The sequence below is a fragment of the Salmo trutta genome, chromosome 14 (assembly GCF_901001165.1).
Source record: "Salmo trutta chromosome 14, fSalTru1.1, whole genome shotgun sequence".
NCBI lineage: Eukaryota > Metazoa > Chordata > Actinopteri > Salmoniformes > Salmonidae > Salmo > Salmo trutta.
This window is the reverse complement of record NC_042970.1, coordinates 71966070-71990712: the sequence shown is the minus strand read 5'-3', so window position 1 is coordinate 71990712 and position 24643 is coordinate 71966070. Positions and strand designations below refer to the sequence as shown.

The window sequence follows — 24643 nt, the reverse complement described above, 5'->3', positions numbered from 1 at the left end:
TAGGAAAAACTCCATAGAAAGGCCAAAACCTAGGAAGAAACCTAGAGAGGAACCAGGCTATGAGGGGTGGCCAGTCCTCTTCTGGCTGTGCCGGGTGGAGATTATAACAGAACATGGACAAGATGTTCAAATGTTCATAAATGACCAGCATGGTCAAATAATAATAATCACAGTAGTTGTCGAGGGTGCAACAGGTCAGCACCTCAGGAGTAAATGTCAGTTGGCTTTTCATAGCCGATCATTCAGAGTATTTCTACTGCTCCTGCTGTCTCTAGAGAGTTGAAAACAGCAGGTCTGGGACAGGTAGCACATCCGGTGAACAGGTCAGGGTTCCATAGCCGCAGGCAGAACAGTTGAAACTGGAGCAGCAGCACGGCCAGGTGGACTGGGGACAGCAAGGAGTCATCATGCCAGGTAGTCCTGAGGCATGGTCCTAGGGCTCAGGTCCCCCAAAAGAGAGAAAGAAAGAAAGAGAGAATTAAAGAGAGAGCATACTTAAATTCACACAAGACACTGGAGAAATACTCCAGATATAACAGACTGACCCTAGCCCCCCGACAAGTAAACTACTACAACATAAATACTGGAGGCTGAGACAGGAGGGGTCAGGAGACACTGTGGCCCCATCCGATGATACCCCCAGACAGGGCCAAACAGGCAAGATACAACCCCACCCACTTTGCCAAAGCACAGCCCCCACACCACTAGAGGGATATCTTCAACCACCAACTTACCATGCTGAGACAAGACCGAGTACAGCACACAAAGATCTCCACCACGGCACAACCCAAGGGAGGGCGCCAACCCAGACAGGAAGACCACGTCAGTGACTCAACCCACTCAAGTGACGCACCCCTCCTAGGGACGGCATGGAAGAGCACCAGTAAGCCAGTGACTCGGCCCCTGTAATAGGGTTAGAGGCAGAGAATCCCAGTGGAGAGAGGGGAACCGGCTAGGCAGAGACAGGAAGGGCGGTTCGTTGCTCCAGTGCCTTTCCGTTCACCTTTACACTCTTGGGCCAGACTACACTCAATCATAGGACCTACTGAAGAGATGAGTCTTCAATAAAGACTTAAAGGTTGAGACCGAGTCTACGTCTCTCACATGGGTAGGCAGACCATTCCATAAAAATTTAGCTCTATAGGAGAAAGCCCTGCCTCCAGCTGTTTGCTTAGAAATTCTAGGGACAATTAGGAGGCCTGCGTCTTGTGACCATAGCATACATGTAGGTATGTACGGCAGGACCAAATCGGAAAGATAGGTAGGAGCAAGCCCATGTAATGCTTTGTAGGTTAGCAGTAAAACCTTGAAATCAGCCCTTGCCTTAACAGGAAGCCAGTGTAGGGAGGCTAGCACTGGAGTAATATGATCAATTTTTTTGGTTCTAGTCAGGATTCTAGCAGCCGTATTTAGCACTAACTGAAGTTTATTTAGTGCTTTATCCGGGTAGCCGGAAAGGAGAGCATTGCAGTAGTCTAACCTAGAAGTAACAAAAGCATGGATTAATTTTTCTGCATCAATTTTGGTCAGAAAATTTCTGATCTTTGCGATGTTACGCAGATGGAAAAAAGCTGTCATTGAAACAATCTTGATATGTTCATCAAAAGAGAGATCAGGGTCCAGAGTAAAGCCGAGGTCCTTCACAGTTTTATTTGAGACGACTGTACAACCATCAAGATTAATTGCCAGATTCAACAGAAGATCTCTTTGTTTCTTGGGACCTAGAACAAGCATCTCTGTTTTGTCTGAGTTTAAAAGTAGAAAGTTTGCAGCCATCCACTTCCTTATGTCTGAAACACAGGCTTCCAGCGAGGGCAATTTTGGGGCTTCACCATGTTTCATTGAAATGTACAGCTGTGTGTCATCCGCATAGCAGTGAAAGTTAACATTACGTTTTCGAATGACATCCCCAAGAGGTAAAATATATAGTGAAAACAATAGTGGTCCTAAAACGGAACCTTGAGGAACACCGAAATTTACAGTTGATTTGTCAGAGGACAAACCATTCACAGAGACAAACTGATATCTTTCCGACAGATAAGATCTAAACCAGGCCAGAACTTGTCCATGTAGACCAATTTGGGTTTCCAATCTCTCCAAAAGAATGTGGTGATCGATGGTATCAAAAGCAGCACTAAGGTCTAGGAGCACGAGGACAAATGCAGAGCCTCGGTCTGACGCCATTAAAGGGCCGTTTACCACCTTCACATGTGCAGTCTCAGTGCTATGATGGGGTCTAAAACCAGACTGAAGCATTTCGTATACATTGTTTGTCTTCAGGAAGGCAGTGAGTTGCTGCGCAACAGCTTTTTCCATTTTTTGAGAGGAATGGGAGATTTGATATAGGCCGATAGTTTTTTATATTTTCTGGGTCAAGGTTTGGCTTTTTCAAGAGAGGCTTTATTACTGCCACTTTTAGTGAGTTTGGTACACATCCGGTGGATAGAGAGCCGTTTATTATGTTCAACATAGGAGGGCCAAGCACAGGAAGCAGCTCTTTCAGTAGTTTAGTCGGAATAGGGTCCAGTATGCAGCTTGAAGGTTTAGAGGCCATGATTATTTTCATCATTGTGTCAAGAGATATAGTACTAAAACATTTGAGTGTCTTCCTTGATCCGAGTTGTGCAGACTCAGGACAACTGAGCTTTGGAGGAATACGCAGATTTAAAGAGGAGTCCATAATTTGCTTTCTAATGATTATGATCTTTTCCTCAAAGAAGTTCATGAATTTATTACTGCTGAAGTGAAAGCCATCCTCTCTTGGGGAATGCTGCTTTTTAATTAGCTTTGCGACAGTATCAAAAATACATTTCGGAGGGGCAGGTTTCGGGTCGAGAGCCAGACCCGGTCCCCCGGTGCGAACACCGGGGTTACACTGCGGTGGCGTTCTGCGTTCTTCTTTTGGCGCGTCACTGCCTGCTGAAGGGTCTCCTCCGTGCGCCTGAACCAGTCGTCCACCGCAGGAACCTCGGTCTGACCCTGATGCCAAAGTGCCAGAACTGGCTGGTACCCCAGTACGCACTGGAAGGGAGAGAGGTTAGTGGAGGAGTGGCGGAGCGAATTCTGTGCCATCTCAGCCCAGGGCACGTACGCCGCCCACTCCCCCGGCCGGTCCTGGCAATAGGACCGCAGAAACCTACCCACATCCTGGTTCACTCTCTCCACCTGCCCATTACTCTCAGGGTGAAAACCTGAAGTAAGGCTGATCGAGGCCCCCAGACACTCCATGAATGCCTTCCAGACCCTAGATGTGAACTGGGGACCCCGATCAGACACTATATCCTCAGGCACCCCGTAGTGCCGGAAGACATGTGTAAACAGGGCTTCCGCAGTCTGTAGGGCCGTAGGGAGACCGGGCAGAGGAAGAAGACGACAGGTCCAGGATCACGGTGTTACCCTGTGAGAGTGGAAGATCAGTTAGAAAATTCACAGACAGGTGCGACCAAGGCCGCTGTGGAACGGGTAAGGGGTGTAACTTACCTCTGGGCAGGTGCCTAGGAGCCTTACACTGGACGCACACCGAGCAGTAGGAAACCTAAACCCTCACATCCTTAGCCAAGGTAGGCCATAGCGCACTGTCCGGCCGATCCCAGGATGACCAGAGGACGGTGATGTGTGGGCCCAATAGATCACGAACAGCAGACGGGACATACAGATGCCCAGCGGGACACTGGACGGGAGTGGGCTCTGCACGTAACGCCTGCTCAATGTCCGTGTCCAGCTGAAACACTACCGGCGCCACCAGGCAGGAGGCGGGGAGTATGAGAGTGGGATCCATGGGCCGCTCCTCTGTGTCACACAGCCGGGACAATGCGTCTGCCTTCACGTTCTGGGAGCCTGGTCTGTAGGACAGGGTAAACACAAAACGGGTGAAAAACAGCCAGTGTCTCCATGCCTTCAAGGCCTTGACGACAGCCAACAGCTCCCGGTCCCCCACGTCATAGTTTAGCTTCGGTGGTGTACCCGAGCGCTGAGAGAACACCGCTCCTATCCCAGCCTCGGACGCGTCCACCTCCACTATGAACGCCAAAGAGGGATCCGGATGGGCCAGCACGGGAGCCGAGGTAAACAGAGCCCTCAGGTGACTAAAAGACCTGTCCGCCTCAACCGACCACTCCAAACGCACCGGGCCCCCCTTCAGCATTGAGGTAATGGGAGCCGCTACCTGACCAAAACCTTGGATAAACCTTTGGTAGTTGGCAAACCCTAAGAACCGCTGCACCTCCTTTACCGTGGTGGGAGTCGGCCAATTATGCACGGCTGAAATGCGGTCACTCTCCATCTCCACCCCTGCGGTGGAAATGTGATATCCTAGGAAGGAGACGGATTGCTGAAAAAACAAGCATTTCTCAGCCTTGACGTACAGGTCATGCTCCAACAGGCGACCAAGCACCCTGCGCACCAGGGACACATGCTCGGTGCGTGTAGCGGAGTATATCAGAATGTCATCAATATACAACACTACACCCTGCCTGTGCAGGTCCCGGAAAATCTTGTCTACAAAGGCTTGGAAGACTGATGGCGCATTCATCAACCCGTACGGCATGACGAGATACTCATAGTGCCCTGAGGTGGTACTGAAAGCCGTCTTTCACTCATCTCCCTCTCGGATACGCACCAGGTTGTACTCGCTCCTGAGATCTAGTTTGGTGAAGAAGCGTGCCCCGTGCATTTACTCAATCGCTGTGGCTATGAGTGGTAGCGGGTAACGAGTAGCTATACCTCACAGTGATCTGATTCAGACCCCGATAATCAATTCATGGGCATAGACCTCCCTCCTTCTTCTTCACAAAAAAGAAACTCGAGGAGACGGGTGAAGTGGAGGACCGAATGTACCCCTGATGCAGGGATTCGGAGACATATGTTTCCATAGCCTCCGTCTCCACCTGTGAGAGGGGATACACGTGACTCCTGGGAAGTGCAGCATCTACCAGGAGATTTATCGCACAATCGCCCCGTCGATGGGGTGGTAATTGAGAGCCAAATCGGCATATTCAGGGGGAATGCGCACGGTGGAGACCTGGTCTGGACTCTCCACCGTAGTAGCACCAACGGAAACCCCTAAACACCTCCCCGAGCACTCCCGCGACTACCCCGCGAGAGCCCTCTATGGCCAAGAAACAGTGGGGTCATGACAAACTAACCAGGGTAGGCCTAGCACCACGGGAAACGCAGGAGAGTCAATAAAGTAGAGACTAATTCTCTCCTTGTGCCCCCCCTGCGTCACTATGCCCAGAGGAGCGGTGGCCTCCCTGATCACACCTGACCCTAATGGTCGACTATCTAAGGCGTGAACGGGGAAGGGCACAGCCATGGGAATCCCTCAACTATAGGCGAATGCTCTATCTATAAAGTTCCCAGCCGCGCCTGAATCGACGAGCGCCTTATGCTGGGAATGCGGGGAAAACTCAGGAAAGGTAACATAGACAAACATTTGAGCAACAGAGGACTGGGTGAGAATGGTGCCGGCTCACCTGGGGTGACGCCAGAGCGCCCTGCCTGTTACCTCGATCCCCAGAGGAACCAACCCGGCAACGACCGGCAGTGTGACCTCTGCGGCCACAGATGATGCACGAGCTGGAACCCTCTCCGGTCTCCCTGTGCACCGCCCCTCCCAGCTCCATAGGTATCGGAGAGGGGGTGCGGGGGGATGGAACCACCAGACCCTGATCTGAACATCCGCGGGTAGCCAGCAGGTTGTCCACTGGTAAAACGTAAGGGTGGTGTCTCTGCAGGCCAACTCCCAACGGGCCCTGTCGTTCCATCCCGCGCCGACAGCCAGGGTTCTAAACTCCAGGGCGAACTCCTGGGCGCTCCTCGTCTCCTGCCTCAGATGGAAGAGGCGCTCACCCACCACTCGACCCTCAGGCGGCTGGTCGAAGACTGCCCAGAAACGGCGGGTGAACTCCTCAAACTGGTCCAACGCCGCATTTCCCTCTCTCCATACGGCGTTGGCCCACTCCAGGGCTTTCCCGGTGAGGCACGAGACGAGGGCAGACACCCTCTCACGACCCGACGGAGTCGGGTGGATGGTGGCCAGGTATAGGTCCAGTTGGAGAAGGAACCCCTGGCAGTTCGCAGGATTCCCATCGTATTTCTGGAACAGGGAGAGACAAATCTCACTGGAACCAGGATGAAGAGGGGCGCTCAGTGGAGACCCCGGTTGGGCTGGTGGAGGCGCTGGAAGAACTCCCTGTTTCTCCCAGCGGTCCATTGTCTGGACAACGCGGTCCATGGCGGTGCCAAGATGTTGGAGCATTGCTGCGTGCTCCCGGACACGCTCCTCCACCCCTAATACCTGGGTACCTGCTCCTGCTGACTCCATCGTAGTGGTCCGTAATTCTGTCAGGGGTGCGTACTGGCGGCAGAGAAGTCAGACGCAGGAGAGCAAAACTGTTTCCAACGGCTCAGTTTAATCATCAAAACCCACCGGATACAGAACAATTAAATAAATGGGTACATAACCCGACGCACACCAGAACATAACATGCACAAGCACTGACAACAAACAATTACAAACAATGCCGCCCGAACAAGGAGAGGGACCGACTTCGGCGGAAGTCGTGACAATAACACTCTCCATATCTCCAATCAGGAACAAGCTAACATCATGTGACTTGCTGTGTACATGCGCATTTTAGTCCTCAAACCTCATGTGAAGAAACAAGACCCTGTGATAAACTCTACAGATATTATTGACAAAAATACAATTTTGAGGTAAGAAAGTAATTTTTGTTTTTGGGATGGCATCACCTGTCTTGTAGTTAGATTCACCAAACTTATTTCAGGGATATAACCAGTTTGTGTAGACATATTTGATGTAAGTTAGCAATTTAAAGTTTTAATATGTAGCTCAAATTGAAGCTAGCTAATGGCTGCAAGGGTCTGGGTTAGTTGTAACAAGCCTAATGCGGTCTGGCTGCAGTGCTGGGAATGCAAATTAAGGGGCCACCAAGCCTGTACCCCAGGACCACCATACCACTGTCACAACTGTGACTCTGATTGAGTGAACATGTCCAACATTCACACACACCACCGTTCTATCTCTCTCGCACGCACGCACGCACGCACTCACACACACACACACACACACACACACACACACACACACACACACACACACACACACACACACACACACACACACACACACACACACACACACACACACACAACAAACCTTCAGTTGTTGTCAGATGTTGTCAGTTGAGAAGGGACAGTTAAGGGAGAGTAAAAATAATATACACTTTATGATTTGTGTTATGACTTTGTTATGACTTTATTATTTCTGCCACACAAAATGTTAAACATGGCAACACCGCCTGTTCTCATGTTCTCAATAAAGGCTTTGAGTATCTTGTTGCATGTCATGATTTAAGCATGATTTTTAAACTGTTACATTTCACCCCAAGCCTTGTTATAGCTGACCCGAGAGGTGGGGTAAATTGTAACCTTTCACTCCCTGTATTTGAGACAAAGTCACACCTTGTTTTGCCTGGACACCATACCGGACCATACCGCCTTACTTTAACCCCTGCTCCTATGACAAATGCCATGTTAAAGATGAAAACATCTTCAAACATATTCATTCGATTTTGACCCACAATCACAGTAAACATCAGCAAACGGTAACTTTAAGCACAAAAGCTGGAAAAATAGCATGTTTATGTGCTAAGCCCAACACCTGGAGGGATACGCTGCTCGTGTCATTAGCTCCTCAGTTGTTTCATGTGTGATGCTGTTAACATTCTGCTTTGATCTCTAAACTTTATTAGAACACCTTTTAAACGTTTGATGTCACATTAATGTGATGTGCCGCAGGAGAGACAGTAATACCGCTATTGTTGTCTCACTGTCACATTTTACATGTGTTGGATGAGACCTAAGGGTTTGTTTCATGTCAGAGATAGTGAATACAACTAATCTGCAAGATGTGGCTCATGTACATTGTTAGAAACTCTTCACACAGATGGGACCCCCCCCCCTAAAACACACACTCCTCACAGATGTGACACACGGGCATACGCACGTACTGTATACACAAATGCACGCACACACGCATGCAGACACACTCCTCACAGATGTGATACCACACTCACTAAGCACACACAGACACAGACACAGACACACACTCTCCTTCCAGTCACCCTGGACTAATTACCCGGCATGTTCGGAGCCTCATGGGTTCGTCGTGAGATCTTATGGTCCGTAGTGTCCCTTTGATCTGGGCCTGTCAGAGGCTCAGTACACCCTGTGATCGTGTGTGATGATAGAGGCCCGGGAGGATGTGTGGGATGATTGTGTGTGTGATGATAGAGGCCCGGGAGGATCACACAGAACCCCTATTCTGTTCTGATGACGAAGGATGGGAAGACGATCACAGAATCCCCAAGTGGTTCTCTCTGGTCAGACCTCCACAAACGATCGTGGCATCATTCATCGCTCCGCACAGCACATGCAAAGGGGATTGTTTGACTATTGGTGAGGTCCCCTGTTTTCTAGATGTATTATCTCTGGAAGGCAAGGGGAAGCCTAATCTCTGGCTACTGCATATTGTGTTTGAGGTGGTTTGTTTTATATCTACACACGGTAGCCTGCCTCTGAGACATATGGTACAGTATTTTTTAAGGCCTGAACTCTCTCCACTCTCTGTCAATAGGCTGAAAACAGGAGAATTTCCATATGCATAGTGTATGTGTTTCTGGTGCTCAACAGCTGACGATGGCAGGTTGATTCTTCAGTTAAGTCATGGAAAACATGTGGAAGCAACTTCAAGTCATAAAACAAATACTTAGAGGGTGAAGCTAGGCTGATCATTAAACATCTGTGGGAATGACTTAACTGTTTGACCATGCTATCACTTTAATTATGGTGTAATTTATGCTTTGTTTCCATAGTAAAATGCAATTATGGCGACTTAAACGTACATAAATAATTAAGAAGGACATGTGTTACAAGGATTTCGTGACAACTGTCATGTCATAAACTTGAAGTGTTTAAGCATAAATATCCACACAATAATGAGACAAGATTTAGAGAGAGCTCTTTTATTTCAAAAAGCAGTCAGAGAAAAATGTACCAACAAAAAAAATAATCCACAAAAATGTAAAAGCGAAAGACAAGAAGGCATGGTATTTACAACAGCGGACATCTTTTTTGGTGTTACAGATTCATCAAATCACATCAACTAACTCTTGGTGCTCTTCTTTCACTTTTTGTGGAAAGTAAAAACGACCATAACAATTGAATGTTCATAGATGGACAGAAGGTTTTAAGAGTCCCCTAGGCAGGAGTATAGATAGATAGCTAAGGCACAGAGTTTCCCCCTGAAACTTTAGGAAACTTTGACGTTTCCCCAGAAACTTCGGGAAACGTTGAGTTCAGAGAAGTTTGTGCAACAGTTGCTCAACAATACATTCCAGCAGAGAGAACAACAATCTGTCATGATATTCTCTGAAAGGCGAAGAATAATATTAAAAGCTTTACCCAATTCTGAGTTAGTCCTTACTTCTTAGATCTGTTCAAAACATTGAAACAGGTTATGTACCTAAAATCACTCTGTGCCCAACTAGCAACAAGTAACACTAGCTATCTGTTCTTCTTTTACTATAATTCCACTTCATAATCTTTCCACACTGCATCGGTATTTACATAGAATGAGTTTGAAACATGAGTTTCAATGCAAAATATTTATGTACATTTTCTTCATTTTTGTAACAAAATAGGACTTTTACATCGAGTAACATATTTCAATTCACTTCTCGAGAATGATAATTGAACTTTTGAACAATGGGCAAAGTATTCGTCAATTTAAGTATTCGTTTCAATGTGACAATGGCATTGCCAGTAAAAGGAAGTCAGGGTCATATCTGTATCTAGCTGTTATGTTATTAGCTAGCTAGCTAATACAGAGAAATAGTAATGGCGTCTTTTTGTAGGCACTAAATCCGCCATGGTTTGTTGGACAAAGCCTATGGGAAAATGAATGCCATTTTTGTAGGGTTTTTAGATAAACACTGAAAATAAGGTCTGTGGTAAACACAGGCTTTGTAGATCTTACACGTTTTGATCTAGGAGATAATCTTCATCAGCTAACGTCACTATGTGAACATTGATGCATTTATGTAATTTTAAAAAAGGACATAAAGTCTTCATAATTCATAAAGGTCATAATAACTGACTAATATTATCTCATAGAACAAAACGTATAAGATCTCCTAAGCCTGTGTTTACCTCAGACCTTATTTTCAGTGTTTATCCCAAAACCCTATTCTTTCCCCATAGGAAAGGCTGAAAGAACCAGAGGTAACTCACTTCTGGGATTTAGCACTAGAAGCTGGCGAGCCCTACATAGGCAAAATTGCCCTTCTTTGTAACCACGGCAACAACACACAACAGTTCAAGTTTGAGTGACAGGACTGACACTTATTAGGATCGATACATCCAACAAGGTTCAAGGTGAACTTGGGCCATTGATTAACTCACTAATGATCGTTGATGAGCCCTGGTGAAAACATTCACTTAGCACGTTTGACTGCCAAATCATGTTGACAATCACAGATTGGATTCTAAATTGGGACCAAATTAGGTTGTGAGGAGAATTGAGTTGAAGCAAAACAAACGAAACGGCAGATCGTAGTTACCCTTCATTGTGGTTGGAGAAGGGGGCACTGTGCTATAGGCTATGTTTGAACTGTGGTAAACTGAGAGATAGTCTTGATGGCAGCAAAAGTACTTAGCATGTAGTTGAACAGGTGAAAACCAAAGTTGCCTGGGCCCAATCCAACAGTTCCTTGATCAAGATACAAGATATATTCACTATTTGTTTCCATTTTTGCCACAGCATGAACAGCATCATCAATCACTAACATCCTGGTACTGACACGGAACCGAGTAGGAAATGTAACATCACCACGAAATGACTTCAACACACATTTTGGAGAGTTTTTGGAGTGTTTCTGTCTTTTTTTTGTTTACTTCTCTGTTTGGGGAGGTTGTCAGGAGGAAGCTGACCCTTCTGTGACCTTTCTGCGACCTTTCAGTCCTGGGTGCTTCCCCGTGTGATGAAGACTTGGCAAACAGTCAACGAAAGAACCAAGACAGGAAGAGCTATTCAGACCGGACAACACGGACACACAGGCGGGCATTAGGTTCGTTGCGCCCAAAAAGGTATTCAGGTTCATTGGGGCATTGGCCTTTGTAAATAAAGGCAGTTTCTCTTTACAAAAAAATATTTATCGAGCTGCCAAAGCAGCGTTGTAGTCATTTAGTCATTGACTAAAAATATTCTGTATTTATATAAACTTATAAATAAATAGCAACTTGTGGACAACTCCATTCACTCGACAATAACTTTGAGACATATTCTGTTTCATACTTGCAACATAAACTGTCGTTAAAAACAAATTAACAAAAATTCTTAGAAAAGGAAATGAAAAAATAAGCTTCAGAATTTCTGTTTTCTTGCAAAAGCACAGCTGATATACTTTCATTTCAAGTTTCAGGCTGTCCAGTACGGAGTGATATTAGTGCCAATAGAAACTGAATCTAGTTTCAATCATTCATGAATTGAATTCAACTTCTACTGGCACTAATGCCACTCCATAGTCCAGTCACACCCACACACCTTTTTCCTGTTCTGAAAGTCAATGAAAGTCAATAGGCACTGAAAGTCAATATGTAGTGCTGTGCCATAGTAACTTTGTCAGTCATACGCAAAGATTGAGGCAAGGAATTTTGCTTTTTTTTTTTAAAGATACATCTTCGCGACACCCTCCGAGGTTGCGGTTCAGTCTATCTCCCTACATGTAGGCCAAACCAACCTTGAGAAGCAGGCCTCGTATTCACAAAGCACCTCAGAGTAGAAGTGCTGATCTAGGATCAGGTCCCGCCCTGTCTATATAATCATATTCATTATGATTTAGAAGATAAAACTGATTCTACATCAGCACTCCTACTCTGAGACGCTTTGTGAATACGGGCCCAGAACTTGGTCCACTACCAGTGTCGACTATCCTGTTCCACCCGAACACTGACTTCTGACTGACTTCACAATCGCTCTTTTATTTAGCAGCAGACTAGGCGGCCTTACTAGGTGCTTGGCAAAGCAACATTTGTCTCTACGTCGGACACAGCATAAATCACAGTAAACTCAGCGATGAGATGAAAATAAATACATTGGGAAACAGAAAACGGCAAAGCCGACAAAAACCCCAAAGAGGAACACTTCAGGAGTCTGAAACTTGCACGACACCACAAAACCTTCCCCAGACATTCTCTTCCTCTTCAACGTTCCTACAACCTCCAACCAACCTTAAAAAAACACAACTTCCTTCTTTTCTCTTCTTATCTGATCCATTACATCGACTGAAAAAAAGAAAAAAAAAGAAAGATTTAAAAAATAAATTATTTAAACTTAAGACCTGCAGTGTGGCCTCCCGTCCAGCCGGAGGCGCCACTGCTACCTGATGCGCCCGTCGGCGTGCGGCGGGACCAGCTGGGACTTGGGGTCGGGGCTGAGCGAGCTCCAGGGGGTCTTGGCGCAGGTCTGCATGACTGGGCAGGATGTTCCAGGTCCCCCTGTCATGGAGGTGGAACACACGTCCCCAGCCTCCCACATCGCACCCACCAGGCCGTCTACCCAGTGCTCCAAGGCGGGACCAGTCAGGGCGGCGTTGCGCTTAGCCTGCTCCACCTGGCCCAGGTGTACAGGGACGTTGAGCACGGGGTTGAGGCCATGGAAGCTCTGCTCCATATAACTGTTCTTGGCTGGTCCGTTGTGGAGCTTCAGCGTGTCCTCTGGGGGAGGGAGGGAGGGAGAGTGAGCGGGAGAGCGAGAGAGAGATGAAGAGAGAGATGAAGCGAGAGAAAGAGGGGGACAAAAATGGATTGTTAATGTTTTATGGTGAGACTGTCCTGGAGATAGTGTTCATAAATGGATTGTTAATGTTTTATGGTGAGACTGTCCTGGAGATAGTGTTCATAAATGGATTGTTAATGTTTTATGGTGAGACTGTCCTGGAGATAGTGTTCATAAATGGATTGTTAATGTTTTATGGTGAGACTGTCCTGGAGATAGTGTTCATAAATGGATTGTTAATGTTTTATGGTGAGACTGTCCTGGAGATAGTGTTCATAAATGAGCAGGTAAACAGACAGAGTCATCAATGGGGAATCTAAGTAGGAAAATCAGTAGAACCACTTTGACTTGATTGTGTTGCCCTAAAGGGTGGAATGGAACTGTGAACTAATTTGATGAGACCAAACGTTGTGTTACTGGTTAATTACATGCTATTGATTTCTCTAGGGTAAGCCTAAGCCACAGAGTGGGAGACTGCACCAAGTGTCTCAATGACTGCACTTAGTGTCTCTTTATGAAGCCATTGGAAGCTAGGGGGCAGATTGGACCATCTTCTCATACACCATACATTTATAAGCCCCTTCATACCCTCAAAAGATAAAATAATTGCCTAAGCCACAAATTGGTAAAACAACGACTGTTCCTCGTGTCTTTTTATAAAGCCATTGGAAGCTAGGGGGCAGAGGCGAGACGAGACCATTACCTCATCCCTAAAACTCCTCCACCCTGAAGGTAAAGCTGTACATTCCTCAGTGCTCCTAACACCGGGGCGCTTGCCGTCCCTCCTCAGCCTGGCTATTGTACGCTAGCCCAGCTCTCCTCTCCTCTCTCTCTCTCTGCCAGTGCCGGGTTCGCACCCTGCCATTAGCCGCTAGGGAGTTCACGGGCTAGCGACAGAGATGCAGTCAGACACCCGGTTGTTCTGCCAAGCTTGCCACTGCCCGGTGCCAACTACCGATGTGTGTGTGGTGCCAGTGTGTGTGTGTGTGTGTGTGTGTGTGTGTGAGAGGGCCCATGGTGCCAGCGCTAAGCCAGGGCAACAACAAAAAACACACCATAAAGGCTACGTGTAACAGAAAGACCTGGAGATATTCAGGGTTGTAAATCTGTATGGCTAGAGGCTGTTAGAGCAGGTGGAGAGGAGGCTGGAGAGGAGGCCAAGGCTGCAGGATTACTGTGCCACCACGACCTTCAGGACTATGGGATCTAAGGACATCTAACCCCATCATACAGGAGCAGGAGCTGTAAGGCTGCTTTCCCAGACACTAAAAAGGATTCTCAATTGAAAGTGCTTCTTTGTCCAGGACCAGACTTAATCTGTGTCTGGGAAACTAGCCCATAAAGGTTTTATCCTAAGTACTGTCTCAATGGATAACTACTGTACTGTAGTTCATATAAGGCTGTTTGATACTGAAGCTCACAGGTTTCCATAGTTTCTATACTGCAGTGGATCTAGTTTAGGACTACTGTTTGCACTATGGGCCAACTGGGCTATTTTAACCTCTATGGGACCGGCGGGACGAATTCGTCCCACCTACGAAACAGCCAGTTGAATCCAGTGGCGCGATTTTTAAAACGTTTGAAATACTATTACTTCAATTTCTCAAACATATGACTATTTTACAGCTATTTAAAGACAAGACTCTCGTTAATCTAACCACACTGTCCGATTTCAAAAAGGCTTTACAACGAAAGCAAAACATTAGATTATGTCAGGAGAGTGCCCAGCCAGAAATAATCAGACACCCATTTTTCAAGCTAGCATATAATGTCACAAAAACCCAAACCACAGCTAAATGCAGCACTAACCTTTTATGATCTTTGTCAGATGACACACCTAGGACATTATGTTATACAATACATGCATGTCTGTTCACTCAAGTTCATATTTATATCAAAAACCAGCTTTTTACATTAGCATGTGATGTTCAGAAAAAGCATACCCCCGCAAACTTCCGGGGAATTTACTAACAATTTGCAAAATTACTCACGATAAACATTCACAAAAAGCATAACAATTATTTTAAGAATTATAGATACATTACTCCTCTATGCACTCGATATGTCCGATTTTAAAATAGCTTTTCGGATGAAGCACATTTTGCAATATTCTAAGTACATAGCCCAGCCATCACGGGCTAGCTATTTAGACACCCACCCAGTTCAGCCTTCACCAAAATCACATTTCCTATAAGAAAAATGGTCTTACCTTTCCTGTTCTTCGTCAGAATGCACTCCCAGGACTTCTACTTCAATAACAAATGTAGGTTTGGTCCCAAATAATCCATCGTTATATCCAAACAGCGGCGTTTTGTTCGTGCGTTCTAGACACTATTAGAATGCTAAATCACGGTCGGGCGCATGGCGCAGAACGTGACAAAAAAATTCTAAATATTCCATTACCGTACTTCGAAGCATGTCAACCGCTGTTTAAAATCAATTTTTATGCAATTTATCTCGTAGAAAAGCGATAATATTCCGACCGGGAATCTGCAATTAGCTAAACAGCCGAATGAAAATACTCCACGGGGGCGAATCACGCACGCGCCTAATTCTATTGTGACCTGATGGGACACTTGGAAAAGGGGATTCTGTGTTTCAGCCTGAGGCTGCCTCGTCATCGTTCAGGTTTTTCCCGGGTTCTGAGAGCCTATTGGAGCCCTAGGAATTGTCACGTTACAGCTAAGATCCTGACTCTTCAATAAACAGAAGCAAGAACAACAACACCTTGTCAGACAGGGTACTTCCTGCATGAAACCTTCTCAGGTTTTTGCCTGCCATAGGAGTTCTGTTATACTCACAGACACCATTCAAACAGTTTTAGAAACTTTAGGGTGTTTTCTATCCAAACCTGAACAATAATATGCATATTCTAGCTTCTGAGTTGGTGTAGGAGGCAGTTAAAAATGGGCACATATTTTTTCCAAAATTCTCAATGCTGCCCCCTAGCCCGTAGAGGTTAACCACTCAAGCTGACCCAAAAAGTTTAGTGTAAAACAATCTAAAGTAGAGCTCAGTGTCGCCTCACTTGGGTAATAAAACATTTCAGCAACAGTATAACCTCAGAGAGCATAACAGTAGGTTTCATGATTATCTTCCATAAATAGTGGAGAAAGGCAGTCGATTTACCCTCAGCTCCAATGCTAAAGTCTTTGGGAGTGAATTTAGCATTTGCTAGCATGTGCTGGTACAGAGATTGGAGTTTGAGGGGAAGTGGAGTTAATCAATTTTCTGTTCACATCAACAGGGATTTACAACTGAGAGAAAAGCAAACAAGCGAACTATCAAACAAACAAAAACACTCATTAACAATTGATGAATATTTTAGATTCCTCTCTCCTCACTCTCACACATGGCCCCAAACCCCACATCGTGTCAGGGCAAAGCCTGCTAACTTTTATTTGTTGACTCTGTTCATAATTAAAAATGGTCTTCAGTGCGATTATAAAACAGGTTGGGCTGTGAATATGCCACCACACTGAGGTTAGCATCTCAACTCTCGGGTGACTTTCACAGCAGCTGATTACTCTAGCTAAAACAATAGGGGTCCTGGTCCCTTATAGTTAACACGGGCAGATTGATTTAATTGTGTAATTGTGTTCCTCGGCGTGATATGGAGGTGTTTAACATACTGTTTAGTATGTATGAGAAACACTGAGGGTGATTACGGTTGACTTGGTGACAAACAACTGGGGCTTCCAACGGCTCAGAGGGTTGATTAGAAAGAGCATCGTAAACACAGCAGGGCCTCATGGGAAATGTGCTTTTGTGTTTGCGTGTGTATCCATGATAGGCCTATAACATGACAAGACATACTGAATCAATTATATCACATACATCACAGACTGACACTCATGTGACTTGTAGACCTGTACTATATACAGTGAGGGAAAAAAGTATTTGATCCCCTGCTGATTTTGTACGTTTGCCCACTGAAAAAGAAATGATCAGTCTATAATTTTAATGGTAGGTTTATTTGAACAGTGAGAGACAGAGTAACAACAAAACAATCCAGAAAAATGCATGTCAGAAATGTTATAAAATGATTTGCATTTTAATGAGGGAAATAAGTATTTGACCCCCTCTCAATCAGAAAGATTTCTGGCTCCCAGGTATCTTTTATACAGGTAACGAGCTGAGATTAGGAGCACACTCTTAAAGGGAGTGCTCCTAATCTCAGTTTGTTACCTGTATAAAAGACACCTGTCCACAGAAGCAATCAATCAATCAGATTCCAAACTCTCCACTATGGCCAAGACCAAAGAGCTCTCCAAGGATGTCAGGGACAAGATTGCAGACCTACACAAGGCTGGAATGGGCTACAAGCAGCTTGGTGAGAAGATGACAACAGTTGGTGCGATTATTTGCAAATGGAAGAAACACAAAAGAACTGTCAATCTCCCTTGGCCTGGGGCTCCATGCAAGATCTCACCTCGTGGAGTTGCAATGATCATGAGAACGGTGAGGAATCAGCCCAGAACTACACGGGAGGATCTTGTCAATGATCTCAAGGCAGCTGGGACCATAGTCACCAAGAAAACAATTGGTAACACACTACGCCGTGAAGGACTGAAATCCTGCAGCGCCCGCAAGGTCCCCCTGCTCAAGAAAGCACATATACATGCCTATCTGAAGTTTGCCAATGAACATCTGAATGATTCAGAGGACAACTGGTTGAAAGTGTTGTGGTCAGATGAGACCAAAATGGAGCTCTTTGACATCAACTCAACTCGCCGTGTTTGGAGGAGGAGGAATGCTGCCTATGACCCCAAGAACACCATCCCCACCATCAAACATGGAGGTGGAAACATTATTTTTTTTGTTTTTCTGCTAAGGGGACAGGACAACTTCACCGCATCAAAGGGACGATGGACGGGGCCATGTACCGTCAAATCTTGGGTGAGAACCTCCTTCCCTCAGCCAGGGCATTGAAAATGGGTCGTGGATGGGTATTCCAGCATGACAATGACCCAAAACACACGGCCAAGGCAACAAAGGAGTGGCTCAAGAAGAAGCACATTAAGGTCCTGGAGTGGCCTAGCCAGTCTCCAGACCTTAATCCCATAGAAAATCTGTGGAGGGAGCTGAAGGTTCGAGTTGCCAAACGTCAGCCTCGAAACCTTAATGACTTGGAGAAGATCTGCAAAGAGAAGTGGGACAAAATCCCTCCTGAGATGTGTGCAAACCTGGTGGCCAACTACAAGAAACGTCTGACCTCTGTGATTGCCAACAAGGGTTTTGCCACCAAGTACTAAGTCATGTTTTGCAGAGGGGTCGAATACTTATTTCCCTCATTAAAATGCAAATCATTTTATAACATTTTTGACATGCGTTTTTCTGGATTTTTTGTTGTTATTCTCTCTCACTGTTCAAATAAACCTACCATTAAAATTATAGACTGATCATTTCTTTGTCAGTGGGCAAACGTACAAAATCAGCAGGGGATCAAATACTTTTTTCCCTCACTGTATAGGCCTATCTCTTACCTTGCCGTACAGGCTATTGCTTGTTATAAGCCAGTGGTGTGTGTGTGTGTTTGTGGCTGTACTCTTACCTTGTCTTATAGGCTGATGCTTCATATAAGCCAGTGGACTAATCAGAAACCTCGTCTCGGCCACGGGGCTCCAGTGATGCAACACCCGTATGGTCCACACCCCAGGCCTAAGAGGCTGATTCAGGGGGGGTCTGTAGTGGGTGTACTCTGCGCTGGCGTCGATCAGGATATCGTAGGTGGCAGCGATGACGTTGGTGGGGTCAATCCACACCACGGTGACGGTCACGTTTGGGCCCTTGGACCACCGCTGCATCCCGACTGTCTCGTCCATGGGACCCATCAGACCACCGAAGTTACGGAACATGCGCTCTTTGGCATCCCACTCTGTGCCGATCTGAGAGAGGGATGGAGGACGGGACGGAGGGGGGAGGAGAGAAAAGGGAGTGTGTAATTAATTCACTAGATCTGAAATGTCCAACCGTATAATGTATTTCATGCATACTTTGCATACAACATTAACTGAGGCAAATGAAGAACAGAAAAATAGGCTGAATGTGAATCGTCTCTACACTGTAATGTCATGGGAAATTGTAGTTGTGATATAATATGTATCCCACACCATTTATACAACCATCATGGATCATGTCTACTGTATAGACTAGTGATTTCCAGTGTGTACAGATGTGGGATCTTAATTTGATCACCCAGGTTTAAAAAGGCTTTCCACTGACATTTTCAGACTTGATTTTCCCTTAGGAATAATGCTGTAGCAAACTGGTTCAAATTAAGATCCTACATCTGTATACTAGTCTCCCTTCATCTGTAATGTCAGCATTGGTGTGCAGCTTCAAACATTAGTACAGCCATTATCTATCATGTCTACAGTAGTGCATTATGTGATTTCCAGTATATCTCATAAGGCTTTATGTAGACTTTCTATGTGTATAGACTTATATAGGATTTCCAGTAAGTCTACGTAAGATAGTCTCAGCTGATGTGTAATGCGAGTGTTGGTTTGCAGCTTCCTGTGTGATCGATAGACAGGCCGACTGAGGCAGCAGTGTATATGTTGAGTGAAGAGTGAACACCTTGACTAACCCTCTGGGGGGCTGGGGATCAATCTATAACAACACAGACAGAGACATGGAGAGAGAGACATGGAGAGAGAGACATAGAGAGAGAGAGAGAGAGAGAGAGAGAGAGAGAGAGACAGACAGACAGACAGACAGACAGACAGACAGACAGACAGACAGACAGACAGACAGACAGACAGACAGACAGACAGACAGACAGACAGACAGACAGACAGATGGGAAGATGAAAAGCCCTAACTCTATTTAATGCGGGTAAGACTATTGCTGGAGGGAAGAGAGAGAGGTGAGAGATGAATAACTTAGATACTGAGAGAAAGAGAGGGAGAGAGAAATAGAGAGCGATGGAGAATACAGGCAGAGAGAGAGCATGATGATATAAACTGACTATACAAAACATTAGACTGCCCAGGCTAATCCAGGTCAAAGCTATGATCCCTTATTGATGTCATTTGTTAAATCCACTTCAATTAGTGTAGATGAAAAGGAGGAGACGGGTTAAATAATCATTTTTAAGCCTTGAGACAATTGAGACAGGGATTGTGTTTGCGTGCCATGCAGAGGGTGAATGGGCAAGACAAGAGCTTGAAGTGCCTTTGAACGGGGTATGTAAGTAGGTGCCAGGGACACCGGTTTGTGTCAAGAACTGCAACGCTGATGGGTTTTTCACGCTCCACAGTTTCCCATGTGTATCAAGAATGGTTCACCACCCAAAGGACATCCAGCCAACTTGACACAAATGTGGGAAGCATTGGAGTCAACATGAGCCAGCATCCTAATGGAACGCTTTCGACACCTTGTAGAGTCCATGCCCTGACAAATTCAGGCTGTTCCTAATCTTAGGTGTTCTTAATGTTTGGTATACTGTACTCAGAGAGAGGACTATATATAGCGAGATGGACGGACAGAGAGTGAAGGAGGACAGAGAGAAAAAGGATAAAAAGAGAGTAAGAGATTAATCTAAGGCGCTTGTAGAAACATGAGGAGGGAAGATGATGAGGGATGATGAGGAATGATGATGAGGAGGGATGATGAGGAGGGAAGATGAAGAGGGATGATGAGGAATGATGATGAGGAGGGATGATGAGGGTGAGGAATGATGATGATGATGAGGAGGGATGATGAGGAGGGAAGATGATGAGGGATGATGAGGAATGATGATGAGGAGGGATGATGACAGTGAGGAGGGATGATGATGAGGAGGATGAGGGATGATGAGGAGGGAGGATGAGGGATGATGAGGAGGGAGGATGAGGGATGATGAGGAGGGTTGATGAGGAGGGATGATGATGAGGGATGATGAGGAGGGATGATGAGGAGGGAGGATGAGGGATGATGAGGAGGGATGATGAGGAGGGTTGATGAGGAGGGATGGTGAAGGCTTGAGGATACGATCATCCTTACACCCAGTGATTAACACCAGACCACAGATCAATGGGCTGACTGGAACACTCCACTCAATATTAGGCCGACTGAGAAATGAGTCTATACACTATAAATAGACTCAACCTCCACAGAGAAATTAGTGGTGTGTGGTGTGTGTGTGTGTGTGTGTGTGTGTGTGTGTGTTTTGTACTTTGTAAAGTGAGTTTTGTAAAGTGATGGACTTTGGTAATTAAATTTTGTAATTTAACTGACCTCTATTCTCTCTATCAAAACTAGATTTTCCTTGTGTGTCTGTGTGTATGCGTGTGTGTATGCGTGTGTATGTGTGTTTTCACACTGCCTGAGCCATAAGTGGATCTTGCCAGCCTGTGATGCACTTCCGTAATTCAATTTTGTAATTCAACTGACCTCTATTTTCTCAACCAAAATGATATTTTCCTTGTGTTTGTGTGTATGTGTATGTGTTTGTGGTTGTGTGTGTGGTTGTGTGTATGTGTGTGTGTATGTGTGTTTTCACACTGCCTGAGCCATAAGTGGATCTTGCCAGCCTGTGATGCACTTCCGTAATTCCATTTTGTAATTCAACTGACCTCTATTTTCTCAACCAAAACTATATTTTCCTTGTGGTTGTGTGTGTGTTTGTGGTTGTGTTTGTGGTTGTGTGCGTGTATGTGTGTGTGTGTGTGTGTGTGTGTGTGTGGGTGTGTGTGTGGTTGTGTGTATGTGTGTGTGTGTGTGTGGTTGTGTGTATGTGTGTGTGTGTGTGTGTGTGTGTGTGTGTGTGGGTGTGTGTGTGGGTGGGTGTGGTTGTGTGTATGTGTGTGTGTGTGTGTGTAGTTGTGTGTATGTGTGTGTGGGTGTGTGTGGTTGTGTGTGTGTTTCACAATGTCTGCAACAACAACTAGAGGATATTGCCCTGCCTCCCTTCAATTCAATTCACCTCAATTTAGTGTGCAAAATTGGTACCCTTCAACTCAATAATGTTTCCGACCCCTATTTTCTCTACCAAACTACTACTTTCCATGTTAGTATCCTCAACGTCCTTAACTAGAATGTTTATCAGCAGTGCTGTTCATTCTCTGCAGGTCTGGATGAGTATCCCTCATGCTAATTCATTCTAATCTATTCTACTCTTATTGATTCTATTCTATTTCAGTCTATTTGAAGTGTTTTCCTCACTGGCATATCACTCCATATACATCACACTGATTGTCAGTGGTCTGATTGTAGGCCACAGACTGAAATCAAAAGCGTATGGACTGAGGAAATGTCACTATAACCCTCTGGCTGCAGACTACTGCCTCCCGACTCTAAATAGTTTTGTGACAAATCTGGGTAAGGTACTATGGGCATAGATAACATTGGATTTCAGTAATGGTTTTGGCTCAATTCTATTTCAACTCCATCAATTCAGGAAGTGAATGGAAATGCAATATTCTCATTGAAAATGAATCATACTTTTCATATCTTGAATTGGAATTTGAGTGAATCTCCTGAAGCGACTGTATTCTGGTTCAAAGTGTCACTGGAGAGAGGAGACAAACAGTAACACAAAGCTACAAATCCACAGTTCATTGAGCATACAACCGTATTGACCACCTGAGAACCGGGAGACGGTCAAACAGGGATTAACCTCTGACCCACTTCAGGTTCATCCGATGACCTCCGACCTTTTCTCTACACTTCACTTCAAACCCTGGTCCAACACCTCAGCTTGTTTTAGTTTATGATCTTAACTCACACTTTACTTAGTGACAACACAGTAGTACTGCTGCTACCAGCCACCCCTGTCCTTCACTGATCTTAACTCACACTTTACTTAGTGACAACACAGTTGTACTGCTGCTACCAGCCACCCCTGTCCTTCACTGATCTTAACTCACACTTTACTTAGTGACAGCACAGTTGTACTACTGCTACCAGCCATTTCTGTCCTTCACTGATCTTAACTCACACTTTACTTAGTGACAGCACAGTAGTACTACTGCTACCAGCCACCCCTGTCCTTCACTGCTGATCTGGCAACCCTGGAGTCAAACACAGTCAGCTTGTGGCTTGTGTGACCTAAATTCACACTTAGAGCACAAGTAGTAGGCTACTAGGCTACCATCCAGCCTCTCTCCTTTACCTTTGATCTGGCAACCCTAACTCAAGACCCGGCAAGACCCTTCCTCACTTTAAACCTGTGGCAACTGTTGCTCAAGATCTGGAAACCATCACTGGTTCCCGAGTCAAACCCCTCATCCTGTAGCATGCATCCCGTTTTCATTCCCTCGCTCTACCTATTACCCCTCCCTTCCTCCCTCTCCATAGATCTTAATTGACAAACATAGCTGGCATCCTTACCCTCGTCCTCTATCTCAAGCTGTCCCAGGGGAGTGCTCTGGGGCCTGGGCCTAGCTGCATTCAACACCTGCTTTTCATTACCTCCATACACAAAGACTGACACTAATAAGGCCCAGAACCCAACAGAACCCTGGGGGCCTTTGTCTGTTTCGCACACACACACACACACACACACACACACACACACACACACACACACACACACACACACACACACACACACACACACACACACACACACACAGTAAAAAAAATGTTTTTTAAATCAAGACCAGATGTCGGTTGGTTGGACGTGGCTGCCCGCACCACTGCCTGATGGAAATTGACCTGTCATGTTTTATGGGGAGGTGTTTGACTCTGGCGCCAGTGAGGTTGTTGGGGTGTGGTGGGGGGGAGAGGGGTGGGATGGGGGTTTTAAGGTTGAGTTGCCAGGTCAGCAGTGGTAGTACCACTGTAAGATGTAATGTGTGAGTAGAGGGCTTAAGCTACAAGATGAAGCGTTGTGCTGCTGAGGTAATGCTGGGGAGGGGGTGAGGTTGCCAGGTCAGCAGTGGAGGACAGAGGGAGGGTGACGTACTACTGAACTGTAGGTAAAGTGTTAGTAGAGGACATAAACCACAGCATTACGTGTTTGACACGGGTGCCCGTGGGGGGAGGCAGGGTTGCCAGGTCTTAGGTTGCCAGATCAGTAGTGGACGACAGTGGGAGGGTGACGTAGCCTACTACTGTAAGTATACTGTGAGTAAAGGCAGCTACTACTGATACCTCTGTCCTGCCTGTCCTGCTTATGCAGAGTTAGAGGGAGGTAGAGGAAGAGATTGGAATGAAAGGAGATAGAGACCGTCTTGTAAAGTGATGCATGGGGTATGGTTAGAGGGACGTGGAGAGAGAGATTATAGGTAGGAGGGACAGAATGTGCTGCCTCCACAGTTTATGGTACAAGTTAAAAGGAGGCCGAGGGAGAAATTCTAGGTGGTAGGAGGGAGAGACCTTGTAAAGTCATACATGATATACAGACCTACCGGACTACATAGGAAACTACTACCACCGCTACAACTGTTGTCTGTTAGTAGGGTGGTAGTCTGTCATCTATCCCTTACTTATTTAGGAGAGTTGTTGGAAGCAAGTCTATTAAGACCACTGTGGAGAGGTAGAGAGCAATGTTAGAGAGCAATGCCAGTAAAAATTGGGTAGAGAGAGAGAGTTTACAGATGGAAGGAAAAGGCTGTGTTTTAAAGTTGTGCTGCAGATATGGTTTATCTGCCTGACAGACATTCACAACAGTCAACTATAACTGCTTAGCTCTGTCATGTCCGTCTATCTGTCCTCTGGCTGCCTGACTGACTGACTGACAGACTGACAGTCATTGTAGCTAAGCAACCGACAGAAACTCCTTTGCGATGCTGAGTACTCAGATAAAGTCGTGCCTGTGTCGGTCTGCTGTCACTCACAACTCTTTAGACTAGA

The 24643-nt window shown here is 45.7% G+C and overlaps 1 protein-coding gene across 1 annotated transcript in view; it reads right to left on the bottom strand.

Moving 5' to 3' along the window:
- Positions 1 to 9031: 9031 nt before the first annotated feature.
- LOC115147275 (xylosyltransferase 1) overlaps positions 9032 to 24643 on the bottom strand; it is a 108581-nt gene continuing 92969 nt past the window's right edge. Inside the window, exons 10-11 of the mRNA XM_029689424.1 lie at positions 18414 to 18747; positions 9032 to 12798 (exon numbers count right to left, since the gene is read on the bottom strand). Coding sequence (XP_029545284.1) covers positions 12461 to 12798; positions 18414 to 18747 — 672 coding nt within the window. The 3' untranslated portion in view covers positions 9032 to 12460. The remainder of the gene's footprint in view (positions 12799 to 18413; positions 18748 to 24643) is intronic.